This window comes from Fringilla coelebs, assembly GCF_963513975.1.
Source record: "Fringilla coelebs genome assembly, chromosome: 26".
NCBI lineage: Eukaryota > Metazoa > Chordata > Aves > Passeriformes > Fringillidae > Fringilla > Fringilla coelebs.
In genome coordinates this window covers 2716817-2734182 of record NC_140052.1, presented here as the reverse complement: position 1 = coordinate 2734182, position 17366 = coordinate 2716817, and the positions used below count along the sequence as shown (strand labels likewise).

Sequence of the window (17366 nt, the reverse complement as noted above, 5' to 3'; positions counted from 1 at the left end):
TTTCAAAAAGGAAAGAGCCTCCAAGAGGCTTTTTGGGAAATGTCTTTTCCTTTGATGGGAAAGCAGCAGCTTTATTTCCTTGGACAGTTGATGTTCCTGTCATCTGGTGAGGTTGCCATGAGGAGCAGGAACGCAGAGGAACATCCCCTGCTCCCTGTCCCTGGCAGCCCAGCCCTTCCCTGGGGTCAGCCCTGCCCTTGCTCTTTTCCAGGGGTCAGTCTGCTGATTCCACACGGGGCCATTCCCGAGGAGAGCTCCTGGGAAATCTACCTGGCCATCACCCAGAAGGAGTCCAGGTGAGAGATTCGGGATCATGGCTCTGCAGGAGCCACTCCTGTCCCCACTGCTGGGGTCCCCACCCTGCTGTCACCCCAGAGGGACACAAAAATCCCCTTGGAGTGCTGCTCCCGTGGAATCCTTGTGCCTGCTGCTCCTCTCCCTGCTCAGGAGCAGCTCAGCACCTCGGGCTCTGGGGGTGCTTTGATTTTTTTTTTAGAATCCTACAGACACTTGGAAGCACCGAGGCTTCAGCAGAATTTGTTATCGTGGCACTTGAGAAAGGGAAAAACGGAATTGGCCCTTTTTTTGTTCCCCTGTTGTGTCTTTTTTTTCCTCCCCTGCAGTCTCCCTCTCACCAACACTTGTACACACAGACTGAGGGGAGCCTTGGGACATTCCAGCCTCTCTTGAGCAGGAATGCTGGTTGGAAAGGGCATTTCTGGGCACTCACAGCTACAGCTCCACGTCAGGGGGTCAGCACGGGCACTGCATGGGTACCCAAGGCACCTTGAGCTTTTCCCCTTTTTCTATCCTGCTTTTATTCTTGTATCTTCTATTTTTTTATCTTGGTTGAGGTCCTTTCCCTAATTTTTGCCTTGGTTGAGGTTCCTCCTCTCATTTTTCACCTTGCAAACACCATTTGCTTTCCTTTGAAGAGGGAACTGCAGGCCCAGTGATTTGGAAGGCAATCATGGGGATCACACCACCCAAATGGATTAAAACACAACCAAACAGCAACAAAACCAGCAGGGCAAGAGGTTCCAATTGCTGGTTCAGTGTCCAAGGGATTCTCCTCCACTCTGGCACCGCTCCTGCCTGGGGATTTATTCCAAGAGATACAGAAAACACGTTGGGGTGGGGGTGGCTCCAGTTTGTTGGAAAGGGAGAGAAGAGAAGACGATTCCACATCTCTGGAAGGCAGCAGGCAGAGGATGCAGCCATTAACTGAGCCCAGGTGAATCCCTGGAGCTCAGGTGGGACCTGTCCCAGAGCCACAGCCACGGCTCCACCTGGCCCAGCCCCAATTCCAAGCACAGCCCTGTCCCTGGTTCTGTAGAAGTCACTGAGCTCCCTCCTCCTGCAGAATACAAATGGGTTTTCAAAGCAGGGAGATCACACTCAATCTGGGAGAATTTATGAGCCTGTGTTTTTTAAGCCATAATTTGTTTTATCTTCGCTCCTGTGAAAATATTGTTGATGGCAGCGTTTGAAGGCAGAGCACGGTGGGGACGGGAGCAGCTGGTGCTCGGAGCTGGGCTGGCTGGCACAGAGCAATTTCAGGGCTGGATTTGGGTTAAACAAATTGAAATGTGTTTTAAATACCAGAGTCCTAAACTGACCGGCCTCTGATTGGAGTTAGATGGGGTCTGATGGGTTTGTTGCATCTCCAGCTGCTGCTTCCTTGTGAAACGAGCAGAAATGAGCAGAAATGAACCCAGGACATTCCTCTGGCTGCCCTGGAGGACTCCAGACCCTGGCAGGGGGCTCAGAGACCTCGGCACAGAGTCACAAACACCTGAGCCTGTGATTTTAGCCCATGGAAACAATTCCCAACTCTGTGTGAGGAGTTACAAGCCACACGAGTTTGAGTAGAATGACAGTGAATTTGTCACAGGGTGAAAAAGTAGAATTTTGGGGATTTAGAATGGGGGTTCAAGAGGCGAGATGGAGGAATTTGGGCATGTCCTGTCCTTCTTCTCCTTCTTCTCCTTCTTCTCCTTCTTCTCCTTCTTCTCCTTCTTCTCCTTCTTCTCCTTCTCCTTCTCCTTCTCCTTCTCCTTCTCCTTCTCCTTCTCCTTCTCCTTCTCCTTCTCCTTCTCCTTCTCCTTCTCCTTCTCCTTCTCCTTCTCCTTCTCCTTCTCCTTCTCCTTCTCCTTCTCCTTCTCCTTCTCCTCCTCCTTCTCCTCCTCCTCCTCCTCCTCCTCCACCTTCTGCTGGGCTGGTGACACTTCTGGGTTGGTTTAGAGCAGAGACAGACTGTCTGACACAGGTGATGGGCATTGGGAAATTATTGTAAATAAAGTACAGGCAGTTCTTAGTGTAAAAAGCCAACAGCACCCCAAGGGCAGGGCCTGTGCCACAACCCGACCTGCTGGACAGAGCTCAGCAGGGCAGAGAAAGAATGGAATAAAGAGAAAATGAACAATCTTGAGAACGAGAGCCAAGGAATTCCTGTCCTCTTCTCCAGCTGCCAGGCTGGGAAAAGAGATTTTCTATAACACCTCAGGGTCATCCTGACCGTAGAGACTCGGAGGCAGATGAGGGAGGTGCTTGGATTTGAACTCTTTTCAGTGAATTCTCACCCCTGACAGCCACTCTTGTCTTTGCTGCCCCAAGCCTGGAGCCGGAGGGCCCCGAGGTGCTGCTGGGGCCCGAGGTGAGCTGCGGGCCCCCCGAGCTGGCCGTCAGCACCCCCTGCGCCCTGAGCATCCCACACTGCGCCCACGCCGACCCCCAGCACTGGAGCATCCACCTCAAGAGGAGGACCCAGCAGGGCAAGTGGGAGGTAAGCCCAGCCCCATCCATGGAATTGGGTTAAGGCTTGGTGGTGCAGAGGTTCTGGCGGGGGTAGACACAGAGAGACGCCTGGGAGAAGCAATCGCGGCAAAATCGATTTTGTGTTTTGTGAAGGAGCAGCGGGATTTGTTTTGGGTGTTTCACCCAAAGATGTGCAGAATTTATGGCTACAATAGATGCCCTGGCTGCAGTCTGTCCTTCTGTCCTGTCCCTCTCTGAGCCCCGCCTGGGTTTTGCTGTGTTTCCAACCATTCCCAGTCCCATTTTCATGATTCACATTTACTCAGCCCTTGGGCAGCTCCGGCAGTGCTGGCCTCAGACAGCCTGGGTCACACCCTGGGACACAGGGACAGACGGACAGAGGGGCACAGGACAGAGGCAGAGGGGCACAGGGCAGGACTGAGCAGCAGAGGCAGAGCAGAGGGAGTTTCTGAGGAAAGGAAATGTGGCTGTAATGGGTGTTCTGGAAGGAAGTCAAAGCCCAGCCATTGTTCAAGGTTTGCTTATTGACTTTAACCTTCAAGGTAATTTTTTAACTTGACACTGAGGGGAAAAATTAGCCAGAAAGTCAAGAGCACTTGAAAAAAGCTGCTAAAATTGCTTAGGCATCATCATTATTATTGTATGTACACAGCGAGCTCTGTGCAGGGCATGGCCATAAATCCTCCTGCTGACTCAGGGCTAAACTGGGAATATTTACTCAGGGAAGCAGTCCCCCTTCTCCCCTTCCCCCAGAGTGGCTCCCAGCAACCCTCTACACAAATAAAAATAAAGAATTAATGCCATGACTCCTATTGTCGAGGCCTATTGATTCCGCTTCGCTTTATTCTCTTTAAACCCGAATTTCGTTTTGCAGGAAGTGATGTCTGTGGAAGAGGAAACTACTTCTTGCTACTGCCTGTTGGATCCTTATGCCTGTCACATTCTCTTAAACAGCTTTGGAACTTATGCCCTAATTGGGGAACCCATCTCAGACTGCGCCGTTCGACAGCTGAAAGTCGCCGTTTTTGGCTGCCTGTCTTGCAATTCTCTGGATTACAATCTGAGGGTTTATTGTGTGGATAACACCCCTTGTGCATTCCAGGTAAATGCCTTCACTTTGCTCCTCTGGCCTTGCTTGGTTTTCCCATTTTAAACCCTTTTGCTCCTTTTGTCCCCAGCCTTAACCCAGTGAGAATACTGGATTTTTTTTTGAAGCACTTGCTTTTATTTGAATAAATCCCTCCAATTCCCCTGCAGTTGTGGATTTACACTCAGAGCTCTAGGGCAGCCAAACTCTCTTGTTTTGCTCTCTCTTTTTTTTTTTTTTGCCACATTCTCAGACCTGGGTTTACAAAAATTCAATTATCCTGCATTTCCTCTTGGAAAAAAAAACCAAAAAAAAGGCCAAATCCCCACGTGGCACTTGGGACGAGAATGATTTTCCTGCACTGTGTTCCAGGACACAACAATGACATTCTCTGGCTTTTGGTACACTCAGGAGCTCAAAATAAAAGGAATTTCAGAGGTTTTTGGATAAAATATGGGGAGTTAGAGAGGTTTTTTGGATAAAATATGGGGAATTTCTGAGGTTTTTGGATAAAATATGGGGAATTTCTGAGGTTTTTGGATAGAATATGGGGAATTTCAGAGGTTTTTGGATAGAATATGGCAAACTACAGAGGTTTTTGGGTGAAATGAGGGGAATTTCAGAGGTTTCTGGATAAAATATGGCAAATTACAGAGGTTTTGGATGAAATATGGGGAATTACAGAGATTTTTGGATAGAATATGGCAAATTACAGAGGTTTTTAGATAAAATACAGGGAGTTACAGAGGTTTTTGGATATAATATGGGGGTTTCTGATGTTTTTGGATAAAATATGGGGAATTTCAGAGGTTTTTGGGGGGGAATTTCAGAGGTTTTTCGATAAAATATGGCAAATTACAGAGTTTTTTGGATAAAATACAGGGAGTTACAGAGGTTTTTGGGTATAATATGGGGAATTACAGAGGTTTTTGGATGAAATATGGGGAATTTCAGAGGTTTTTGGATGAAATATGGGGAATTTCAGAGGTTTTTGGATAAAATGCTGTTCTTTGGGGATCTGAAATGCAAACAGTTGTGAGATGAAATTTTTTCCTTCCCCTTGCTGGGGCACAGGGATGGGAAGAGGGCTCTGAGTGGAGCTGCTGCCTCCTCTGTGCTGCTAATAAAAGCCAAGGCACCAAAAGGATTGTTAGAGGCTCACAATGGCTGCCTAATTATCCTCTTTATAACACTTAGACAATTAGTGGGTACCGGTGTCTTCCTGATGAGTCTGGAGGAAATGATCAGAAGAATAATTACCAGTTCCCTGCCTTGCCAGGAGCGAGCAGGGTGTGTGTGGATAGTGAGACAATCCTGCGTTCGTGGAGTGATGCGGGCCTAAAAGCAAGGAAATATGAGGAGCACGGGGAATTACAGAGGTTTTTTTGATAAAATGTGGCAAATTCCAGAGGTTTTCGGATGAAATATGGGGAATTTCAGAGGGTTTTGGATTAAAAATGGGGAATTTCAGTTTCGGATGAAATATGGGGAATTCCAGAGGTTTTTGGAGAAAATATGAGGAATTACAGAGGGTTTTGGAGATGATATGGGGAAATTTAGAGGTTTTTGGATAAAATATGGAGAATTTCAGATATTTTTGGATAAAATATAGGGAATTTCTGGTTTGGATGAAATATGTGGAATTTCAGAGGTTTCTGGACAAAATATGGGGAATTTCAGAGGGTTTTGGATAAAAAATGGGGAATTTCAGAGGTATTTGGATAAAATATGGAGAATTTCAGAGATTTTTGGATAAAATATAGGGAATTTCTGTTTTGGATGAAATATGTGGAATTTCAGAGGTTTCTGGACAAAATATGGGGAATTTCAGAGGTTTTTGGAGAAAATATGGGGGATTTCAGAGGTTTTTGGAGAAAAAATGGGGAATTTCAGAGGGTTTTGGATAAAAAATGGGGAATTTCAGTTTTGGATGAAATATGGGGAATTTCAGAGGTTTTTGGATAAAATATAGGGAATTACAGAGGGTTTTGGAGATGATATGGGGAAATTCAGAGGTTTTTAGATAAAATATGGAGAATTTTGGAGATTTTTGGATAAAATATGAGGAATTTCTGGTTTGGATGAAATATGTGGAATTTCAGAGGTTTCTGGACAAAATATGGGGAATTTCAGAGGTTTTTGGAGAAAATATGGGGGATTTCAGAGGTTTTTGGAGAAAAAATGGGGAATTTCAGAGGGTTTTGGATAAAAAATGGGGAATTTCAGAGGTATTTGGATAAAATATGGAGAATTTCAGAGATTTTTGGATAAAATATAGGGAATTTCTGTTTTGGATGAAATATGGGGAATTTCAGAGGTTTTTGGATATAATATGGCAAATTACAGAGGTTTTGGGTAAAATATGGGGAAATTCAGAGGTTTTTGGGTAAAATATGGAGAATTTTGGAGACTTTTGGATAAAATCTAGGGAATTTTGGTTTTGGATGAAATATGTGGAATTTCAGAGGTTTTTGGATAAAACATAGCAAATTACAGAGGTTTATGGATAAAATATAGGGAATTACAGAGATTTTTGGATAAAATATGGGGAATTTTGGTTTTGGATGAAATATGGGGAATTTCAGAGGTTTCAGGGTGTGGAAGAGATAAGGAAAACTGCCCCTGAACAGGAGCCAGCTGCCATGCAGATGGTGATGGAATAAATACACCTTGCCTTGCACTCTGGAACACCACCAGGGGTTAAACCAACCCAAATGCCTGGAAAAAATTGGTTTATAATAGAAATCCATTAGTGCAATTTCAGAGAGCTGGAGCATTGAATTTGCAGAAGGTCATAGTGATTCCAGGAGCTCCTCTAACCACGACTTTGGTCCTGACAAGCACTAAACCCCTTCGATGGACACACATTTGATATAATTTATGTGGATTGAGAAAGGTAATTTGGAAGCACTGCTCGCCTGCTGATATTTAAAGACTTTTGCAACCTTTTCTCCCTCACTGGTGTTTTTACTGCAGCAGCACAGGAATAAACATTGCTTAAGTACCGGCAGGGGTGATTTTTTTTTTTTGCCATTATGTTTTAAATTCACGGAATTACTTCAAAATTTCTCTTGGAACAGAGCTCTGGAGGGCTGTAGTGCAAACCCCTGCCCAGAGTCTGCCCTTCACGCTGCTCGGGGTCCTGTTCAGTGATTCTGGAAGGGCCCCAGAGGTGGGAAATGGAAGGGAATGATTTCACCTGAAGCATTTGAGGGCTCTGAAAAGCCCTCAGAGAAGTTTCCCAGCAAAGCTGCTCTGGAGCCCAGCTGTGCTGGGCTGCACTGAGGGTGTTGGAGGATGCAGACAGCCAAACATTCAGCATCCAACCAGCATTATCCTTCCAGAAATGGGGCTGGCAGTGCCCAAACCCAGCCTTCTGGGAAATATCAAATAGTTACCAATATAAATGTTTATATTATAAATACCATCGAGAGAGATTCCACCGTGCATTCAACGCTGTGGGGGATCCTGGGACCCCCACAGAGAGGGATTCTCACTGGATTTGGGGTTTGTTCCTGATGCTGGAAATATTCTCTCCTCCTCCCTTGCAGGAAGTGGTTTCGGATGAAAGGCTCCAAGGGGGACAATTGCTGGAGGAACCCAAACTTCTGCATTTTAAAGGCAACACCTGCAGCCTCCAGATCTCCGTGCTGGACGTGCCTCCCTTCCTGTGGAGAATCAAACCCTTCACTGCCTGTCAGGTACCTGGCATTTCAGGGCTTCCCTCTGCACTGCAGGAGAGCCCAAATCAAACCCAAATGAAATCCAAATGAACCAAGGTTCCTTTTATTTAAAAAGCTTTAAACCCCCCCGAGCATTTAACAAAAACATGTTGCCTTTTGGTTCTGACAAACACAGATTTCGTTTACACCAGAATGCTGTAAATTTGTCATTTGACAGAAATGCTTGTGCCTTCCCCCATTTCAGTTGCCTCCAACAGAAGGCAAATATTCCTGCTCAAACTTAACCACTCCTCAAGATGTTTCTAATATCTGTCATTGCAGTTTTGCTACAACTATGGAAATATGGCTAAAACTGACATTTAAATGTAACCATGAGTTCAAATCACAGCACGCAGAGAGCAAGCATTAGAACTGAAGAGCAGCAAATTGGTTTTTCTCTTCTCCATTAATTAGAGAGGCTGTTGAAAACCAAAAAGGAAAAAAATCAAAACAAAAGAAGAATTTCCACGGATTTTGATGACTGGAAATCCTAAGGAATGTGCTGGCACATGGAGTGGGCTGGTTTTTAAATACAGCACTCAATTAGAATGTACAATTTCCCTTCTCCCAGAAGCAGAGACACAGTTTTGCATCCTCCAGAATTTTGGCAAAAACCCTGTTTTAAATGTGTTGCCACATTCCCCAAAACATAAAACATAAGAGGGTAATGGGCTCTGAAAGTTATAAACACAGACCCAGAGCCAGAGCAATCCCCAATTATCCCTCGTGGGGATAATTCAGGCTACAGCTTAAGAAATTAAATAAATTAATCCTTTTCAGCTTCTTAGGACGAAGAGCTTTGTGGTGTTTTGATTGTTCTTCTCACTCACCTGTATTTTAAAAGCCAAACCAAGGAGGGTTAGGATGTCCCAGTGTGTGCCCAAAAGAAAATCAAATCAGAGGAGTCTCCTCTTAATGCAACAAATTCACTTCTGCCCTCAGCAGATTATAGAGCTCCACACTTCCATTATTTTATTGTCTCCTAATCCCTTCTCCAAACACGAAGAATAAGTGGAATTCAACCTCCAAGTGCCACTTAGAGCCTGATCAGAGCAGGAGCTCAGGGCTGGAAAACAGCCTGTGCCAAACCTCTGCTGCCAGAATGGGCTGACCCAGGGCTGCCCTGACCCAGAGGAAAATTCACATTTTGTAACTGGTGTAACTGGGAAGCCTTGGCCAGCTCAGAAACACAATCCCTGTTCCTCAGAGGAGCTGCAGAACCTCCCCTGGCTCGGTGCTTCCCTCGCAGTGAAAAGTCTGGTGACAGCTCTGGTTTGCTTCCAGCCTCTTTATAGAGAAAAGGATCTATTTTTGCACGTGGAGTTTCTTCCAGTGTTCCCTGGGCTCCTCTCCTACGTCCCACCCTGTGAGAGCAGCTGCTTGTGCTGCCTGGCAGGAACAACTGAACACAGCCTGTTCCAGGAATGTCTCTGGTCCAGCAGCAGAGCCTCCCCGGGCAGCGGGGGGAGGAGGATTTATGGAAATGAGGCCTCAGAGAGGCCGAGCAGATGAATAAATCACAGTGAGGAGCTGCTGGAAGGCAGCTGGTGGCAGGTGGCACCAGGATTCCTGCAGATCCTGCTCGGAGCCTGGGTTTGTCCTGGCCTGGGCTTGGCTCCCTTCCCGCCGGGGATCCCTGCGAGCTGTGGGTGGTGCGGGCAGAGCAGGGATGGGCATGGCAGGAGCTGGGCAGGCACCTCTGGCTGCTCAAATCCGCCTCCCATCCTGCATCTCCTGGAGGATCCAGCTCTGCCTGGGGCCATGAGATGATTTACAGCCCCTCTGTCTGCAAGGAGCTTAATTATAAACGCAGAGTGGAGCTGAAAGCATCTCTGGAATACTCCAACCACTCATTGTTCCAGCACTCCTTGCTGCTCTGCTTTGTTTCACACAACTCCTTTCAGCTGAGTGATTCTTCCACTCCGAGTGAAAGCAGAGATCATCACCCTGAAAAAAATCTAATTACAGCTGCTCCACTTCTAACACTTTTCTAATGTTTCCTTTATCATTGGGAGCATCTTACTACTGCTGCTGCTCCCAGCTTGGGATCCAGCCTGGGACAGGGGACAGGCAGGGAGATGGGGGCAGGAGGGAAGGGCCAGGGCAGTTCCTGGTGGGAAGTTCCTTTGGGATGGAGAAGGGAAGGCTGGCAGGGCCAGGGAAGTTCTGGTGGGAAGTTCCTTTGGGATGGAGAAAGGAAGGCTGGCAAGGCCAGGGTAGTTTTTGGTAGGAAGTTCCTTTGGGATGGAGAAGGGAAGGCTGGCAGTTCTCAGTGTGAAGTTTCTCTCCTTGCATTCTGGTTACAAAGTGATTCCAAGGAGACACAGAGAGGAATCCTGATCCTGGCAGGAGGGAGGAAGTGAAATGAATATTTTTGAAGTCTCTTTAAGCATCTTTTTTAACAGTCTCCCGTTACTTGTTCCTCTGAGCTCTCGGTCACTGCCACACCTCAGTTCCATCAACTCAATCCTCATTTTCTGGCTTTGCTCGGAGCTGGAGGGGCCATCACCGAGCCCAGCCCCGCAGAGCAGCACTGGGGGTGTCCCCCCAGCCGTGCCCCCCGTCCCTGACGTGTCCCTGTCCCACAGGAGGTGCCATTCTCCCGCGTGTGGCGCGGCAGCCCCCGGCCCCTGCTCGGCGCCTTCTCCCTGGAGCGCTTCAGCCCCGCCACCACCCAGCTGTGCTGCACTGTGTGCGTCAGGCAGCTGCAGGGCCATGAGCAGCTGCTGCACGTCCAGACCTCCGTCCTCGAGGTACGGCCACCAGCACCCCCTGGTCTGTGGGGCAGGGTGGTCATGGAACAGAATTGGGGGGTGGGGTGGGGTGGGTTGGGTTGGGTTGAGTTGGGTTGGGTTGAGTTGGGTTGGGTTGAGTTGCATTGGGTTGGGTTGAGTTGGGTTAAGTTGAGTTGAGTTGAGTTGAGTTGGGTTGAATTGGGTTGGGGTGGGTTGAGTTGGGTTGTGGTGGGTTGGAAGGGCCTTAAAGCCCACCCAGTGCCACCCCTGCCATGGGCAGGGTCACCTTGCACCATCCCACCCCTTGGACCCTTCCAGGGAGGGGGCACCACCTCTCTGCCCAGCGGTTCCCTCCCCAGTTTTGTCCTTCCCTCCTGCAGTTTTTGCTCAAAGCTGGAAGCAGTCTTTACAGCCTCGCAGATCCCATTTCCAGCAGAAATCAAGGCACAGAGACTCGGCAGCACCAACAATAATTTATCAATAATTTAATAATTTATTGTTTGCGTTGGCAGCTGCAGTTTCCTAGCAAGAAGCCCTTGCAGAGCACTGAGGGTTGGGGACAGGGGTGCAAACTGTGTCTTGTGGGGACTGAGCCCTGCTCATGGCTAAAAGAAATCAGACCTACAGCTGAGCAAGCTGCTGATCTGTCCCACAGCCATGAGAACTTCAGCAGCTGCATTTTTTTTGGATTATTGAGCATCTTTGTTGATTAATCCAGATTCATACATCTGGATTAGAGCTCTACACCCATAAAGGCTCTGAGCAGGGAGTTCAGCAGCTGGACAAGATCACACAAACATCATCCTGTGTAAAAACTCCTCAGAACTGTTTTCTGCTCCTTTATTGTTATTTCATAAAACCCCTCTGTCACTCTCTGTGTCTCCAGCCCGTGTTGCTGCTGCCTCGCTCTCCCTCTCTGCTGTGTTTTTAAGGGCCCTGCCTGTACACAAGTCCCCAGAGCATGTTCCCGTTCTGCTTCAAGCAGATTTACTGCTGTGGAAGGCTTTCTCATGCCTATCTCCAGCAGTGATTGAAGAGGGAGGATAATTTGACTGCAAAATAAATCTGTGAGTGACAACTCCCCCCCGGAGCCGCTCCGTGCGCGACAATCCCCGCAGCGCCGGGGTCGCTGTGCTTATCTCACACGTGCAGGGCAGCAGCTCCTCCTGCTCTGCATCCTGAGCAGAGCCCAGGGCAGAGCTGCAGCGCCGGGTGCCGAGCCTGGCTGGCCCTGGGGACCTGTCACCAATGGTGGATGGAGGCTGCGCCGTTGCTGCTGGTTAATATTGATGCTGTGTCACTCTCGGATGAGTAATGCACTGAAATTTGACTCTGTTACGCAAGGATTCCACAGGAAAAGAGGGGCCAGATCCTCTCTGGATTCCAGATAGTCTGGGAGAGCTGAGGTGCTTAAGGAATTCAGGTGTTTAGGAAAACCCAAAGAAAGAAAGAAACAAACGCGAATTTGTGCACCCATGTTTTGGGTTTAAGCAATTAAAGATTTAGAAACCCAGCGCTGCTCTGCAACACAAAAATAACCAAAAAAGAAAACTCATGGAAGGGAAAATCAGCATTTTAAAGATTTTTATGCACAAGTCCTCATGACGGTGAAGCAACACTGCAACACCTTCTAGGTGCTCTTTCACAACTCACAAAATCACCTCTCAGCCATTTTCTATTGTCAGCTCAAGCAACCTGAGGGCTGTTTCTACTTTCCCTGCAGGCTGAGAGAGAAAACATCCCCTTCTTTGGCCAGGAGGACAGCGCCTTCCCCGCCCAGCTGGGCCCCAAGGCCTTCAAGATCCCGCGCTCCATCCGGCAGCGCATCTGCGCCACCTTCGACGCGCCCGGCGCCAAGGGCAAGGACTGGCAGCTGCTGGCCCAGAAGAACAGCATCAGCAGGTGATGGCAGCGCCCTGGCACGGCGCCTGGCACCTGGAGAGGGGTTTGGGGCCGCTCAGGGGCTGTTGGTTGCTTGGTTTGCTGCTGGTGTGGGTGGGAATGAGGGGCCGAGTGGGGCTCGCTCCTGGTTTCAGCTCCTCGTCCTTCTCACGAATCCGAGGCTGCAGGATTTTGTCCATCATTGAAGAGTTGTTCAGAGCCCTCAGGAGGCTGCACGTTCCCCCAGATAAATCCCCTTGGCTCTCTCTCTCTTTCCTATTCCAAAATGAATCCTGCAGATTCTTTTCTTTTAAGGGAAAGACATCTTTAAAAGAGACAGTCATGCTCTACTGTTAGGAGTAATAATATTATGATTATTAAAACTGAAAGATGCTGTAAAAACCAATTTACTTCTTACTTTGCTTTTTCTGCTTGGCTAAATTAAATTGGCGGAGGCAGCTTCCTCACAAAAATATTTTCTGATTGTCACAAACTCTATAAATGCGTTCCCAGGAGAGCAGAGGAATGCTTAAATCAAGCAAAGTAACTTTCCATTGGCTTCCTGCTTTGTGTGGGAGCCTCAATAAACCCCATCTGAGCCAAAGGAAAAAGAGTTTTGGATAAACACTTTGTTTTACCAAATCCTGTGCAAATCACCCCTGCAGGGTCCTAAAACCAGCACATTAGCAAAACAGAAAATCACAGATAAAAGGTGTTGTGTCTTTGCACAACCCAAGCATCAGCTGCTGTAAATTCCTCCCTGTCACATCCTTGCTGTATTTCCCAGTGATGATTCCCAGAAGGGATTTGTTTGCCCATCCCAGGGGCAGCACTGCTGGGCCTGGGGACACCTGGGCTCGTGGTCACTGTCCCTGAGCCACACCCTGGGCTCGTGGTCACTGTCCCTGTGCCACACCCTGGGCTCGTGGTCACTGTCCCTGTGCCAGCCTGGGCAGTGCCACACCCTGGGGCTCCTCAGCTCATCCCCCCAGCTCCCCTGGAGGGGTTTTATTTTCCAAACATGTGGATCATGTTTGGCATAGGGCACAGCTGCAGCGAGGCTGCTTCTCACCCCTTTTCCCTCCCTTCCCTGCAGGAATCTCTCCTTCTTCCTCACCCCATTTTTCCCTTTTTCCCTGCAGGAATCTCTCCTTTTTTCCTCCTTTCCCTGCAGGAATCTCTCCTTCTTCCTCATCCCTTTTTCCCTGCAAGAATCTCTCCTTTTCTCCTCTTTTCCCTGCAGGAATCTCTCCTTCTTCCTCACCCCATTTTCCCTTTTTCCCTGCAGGAATCTCTCCTTCTTCCTCACCCCTTTTCCCCCTGCAGGAATCTCTCCTCCTTCCTCACCCATTTTCCCTTTTTCCCTGCAGGAATCTCTCCTTCTTCCTCACCCCTTTTTTCCCTTTTCCCCTGCAGGAATCTCTCCTTTTTTCCTCTTTTCCCTGCAGGAATCTCTCCTTCTTCCTCGCCCCATTTTCCCTTTTCCCCTGCAGGAATCTCTCCTTCTTCCTCACCCCATTTTTCCCTCCTTTCCCTGCAGGAATCTCTCCTTTTTCCCTTTTTCCCTGCAGAAATCTCTCCTTCTTCCTCACCCCATTTTCCCTTTTCCCTGCAGAAATCTCTCCTTCTTCCTCACCCCATTTTCCCTTTTTCCCTGCAGGAATCTCTCCTTCTTCCTCACCCCTTTTTTCCTCCTTTCCCTGCAGGAATCTCTCCTTTCCCTGCAGGAATCTCTCCTTCTTCCTCACCCATTTTCCCTTTTTCCCTGCAGGAATCTCTCCTTCTTCCTCATCCCTTTTTCCCTGCAAGAATCTCTCCTTTTCTCCTCTTTTCCCTGCAGGAATCTCTCCTTCTTCCTTATCCCTTTTCCCCCTGCAGGAATCTCTCCTTCCTCACCCCTTTTTTCCTCCTTTCCCTGCAGGAATCTCTCCTTTCCCTGCAGGAATCCCTCCTCCTTCCTCACCCATTTTCCCTTTTTCCCTTCAGGAATCTCTCCTCTTCCTCACCCATTTTCCCTTTTTCCCTTCAGGAATCTCTCCTCTTCCTCACCCATTTTCCCTTTTCCCTGCAGGAATCTCTCCTCTTCCTCACCCCATTTTCCCTTTTTTCCCTGCAGGAATCTCTCCCTCTTCCTCACCCATTTTCCCTTTTTCCCTGCAGGAATCTCTCCTTCTTTGCCACCCAGAGCAGCCCCTCCGCCGTCATCCTGGACCTGTGGGAGGCGCGGCACCAGCACGACGGGGACCTGGACTCGCTGGCCTGTGCCCTGGAGGAGATTGGCAGGACACACTCCCAGCTCTCCGAGGTGCCAGAGCCCGAGCTGGAGGAGCCCGAATTCCCCTGCAGCAGGAAGGGGCTTTAGTCCCTCTGTCCTGCCAGGACACACGGCCCTGAGCCCAGCAGGGTTTGCAGGGATGGAACTGACCCCACATCAGCGGCAGCGCGAGGAGCAGAAGCTAAAAACCCTCTGGTGATGAGGAAAACGAGCTCCTCCCTGTCCTCCTCCACTTAAAATCCATCTTTTGGTGCCCCAGACAAGCCTGCACTGGTGTCAGTGCCGGGGAAGGAGGGAGAGAGACACAGAGCCATAAGAGGGAAATGTTATTCTGTATTTAGGAACAGTCATGTTCATGTACTGCCGAGTGAAAATCAACAAATAACGTTGGATATTTCGAGCCACTGGAGGTTGGTCCTGGTTAAAAGGTTTCTCGCTTCGAGAGTGGTTTAAAAATCTCATCACGTTGTCACTTTATGTCTGCTACAGGAAAACTGAAAATTTGGCCTTATCCTGTTCAGATGTTTGAGGAATTAGAAGATCTCATCATTATTTCATATCGTGTGTATTCCAAATAATTTGTTTTAAAAATTCAGCCCCTTAATGAATGTACATTTGCTGCAGAGCTTTGCTGCCTGCTCTGTTACCAAAATTCCAGAACAAACCCCTTCTCCCTGAGACCGGGGGGTGTGCACACGCCAGAGGAATTTTCTAATTTTCTACGTCTGCAAACTTTCTTAGTCAAAAAACTGTCTTTGGGGGTGGATTTAAATAACCAAATAACACACGGGAAATTTCCAGCCCTATTTTAGCAAGTTGAGACATTTATTTTTGTTACTTCATTCTCTGTGGCTGAGCTGAAGGTGAAGGCAATCAGCACAGCTTCATTTTGGTTTGGTTTCAGATGGAAACCACAAACCCCACACGGCACTGCCAACACTGGCCTGGATTTTGTTGCACAATTTGGGAATTTCACAGGGTCCAGAGCTGGCTGTGTTCCCTTGGTTTAGTTACAAATTGCATTTACCCCAAAAATCAGGATGTAAGTGGAGAATTCTCCTCGTTTTTTACCCATTCCATGCAAATATGATTTATGACCTCAACCAAACCAAAAAAGAGCTGTCACTGTGAGTGAGGGCCTGGTGGAGCTGGTAATGTCACCATTATTTTTGACCATTCTTTTCACTCCCATCCTTCACCACAGCCGAGGTGCTCCTCAGCCCGTGGGGCTGCCAGGGCACAGGCAGGAGAAACAGGGACAGAAATGAGGCTTTGGGAGCTTTGTGGAAATGCAGGAAATACAAACCAAGGGTCTGGGGGCTGTTTTAGCCTCGTGTGGGGCTGAGAGCAGGGCAGGTCCAGCCTGGGGCTGTTCCTCCACCCAGGACTGCAGTGTGAAAATCTGAACAACAACAACAACAACGAGATCAACAACAGCAGCACCAGCTCTGTCCTTGCCCCTGCTGCTCTGAAATCACCCATGTCACTGCCTGCCCAGCTCAGGAATAGGCTGAGACTTGGAAATCCTGAGACTTGGAAATGCTGAGCCCAGTGCAAACCTTTCCTGCAGCTCAGCATCTCCTGCAGCCTGGCAGGAGGCTCCTGGCACAGGTTTCGGGGCAGACAGAAATACCGGCTGCAAGCTGTCACTGCTTTCAGCAGCACATGCTCCTCCAGTTCCATCTCCACTGACTGCCAGTCCTCCTCCAGAAACCTGTTCTCGGTTGGACAAAATGTCAGGCATTAGGAAAAAAAACAAAACAAGGGATGATGGCACCCGGGGAAGAAGCAGAGTCTGCGAGCTGCCGTTGTCGGGGAAACCAGCCCCGCTCTGCCTGCAGCAGGGATTTGTTCTCAGCGCCCCGGAGCTGCTCTGCTCCTGTGCCCCAGGTGCTGCAGGGGATTCCTGGGTTAGACATAGAGGGAAATCTTTGGGATCAGGTGTTCTGGGAAGGCTGAACCTCTCAAGTGCCTCAGCTGGTGGGGCAGGTGTAAGAGCCTGAATGAGAGATGTGGGACTGCAGGCTGCTCTTCAAAATACAGTTGATAAAAATGGAGTTTATTCCATCCAAGAGGTTACAGCAGTCCAGGGTTGTGGGTGACTGAGCTGTGCCCACAGCTGTCAGCTCCAGCTGCAGGCAGGCCTGGAGACCCTTTAATTTTGGCTACAAATGCATTATTTACTTTTCTTTGCTGAGCATCTTAATGCAGTAGAACCAATCTATACCTTAACTTTTACCTATAGCCCATCATAGCTGCTATAATTACCATATTCATGTTACTGCTCTCCAATCACTAACAGTCAGTACATTAATCTAGAAGTTGTTTTTCAGTTTTCTTGCAGTGGAAAATTCTGAGACCTTTTTTCTCCTTGCCACATTTGCTGCCTTGTTTGCCTGTGCTCTCTTCCTGCTTGGTAAAAACATCTTGTTTGGGCTGGGTTTACCCTTTGCTCTGAGCCATAAAACCCCTTCTAACTCACACACCCTTTGCCTCCTTGGTTACCCAGTCAGACTGGCTCAGCAATTCTTTTCTTCTCTATCAAAACTTGCTTCCATCTCTATTCCTTCTTCAGATTATACATTTAAAAATATTTCTGCTAAACATATGTATCTGTGAGAATTTCTGGTCAAACTTTCATCCTTCCCAACAGGAGAGACGGGAAATGTGGCTGGAAATTGGGATAAAAGGGAGGCTTTGGGAAATTGGGATAAAAAGGAGCTGCATCCTCCTGCTCTGCTCCCCGGGAGCTGCCCCACGGCCCAGGGGAGCCCCAGGAGCCGCGTGGGCTCAGCCCCTGCTGCCTTTCCTCGGGGAGCGCCGGGTTCTGTCCAGCCCTGGGGCTCTGCAGACGCTCCCAGTGCAGCACACCCCGCTCAGAGGGACCA

General features: G+C 48.4%; 1 protein-coding gene across 1 annotated transcript in view; it reads left to right on the top strand.

Annotated features, from left to right (window-relative positions):
• UNC5D (unc-5 netrin receptor D) overlaps positions 1-14565 on the top strand; it is a gene marked incomplete at both ends in the record, with an annotated part of 112518 nt that extends 97953 nt beyond the window's left edge. The window contains 7 exons of the mRNA XM_084221806.1: positions 212-296; positions 2617-2785; positions 3653-3880; positions 7417-7566; positions 10176-10340; positions 12046-12224; positions 14364-14565. Of these exons, the coding sequence (XP_084077932.1) occupies positions 212-296; positions 2617-2785; positions 3653-3880; positions 7417-7566; positions 10176-10340; positions 12046-12224; positions 14364-14565 (1178 nt within the window). The remainder of the gene's footprint in view (positions 1-211; positions 297-2616; positions 2786-3652; positions 3881-7416; positions 7567-10175; positions 10341-12045; positions 12225-14363) is intronic.
• Positions 14566-17366: the final 2801 nt, after the last annotated feature.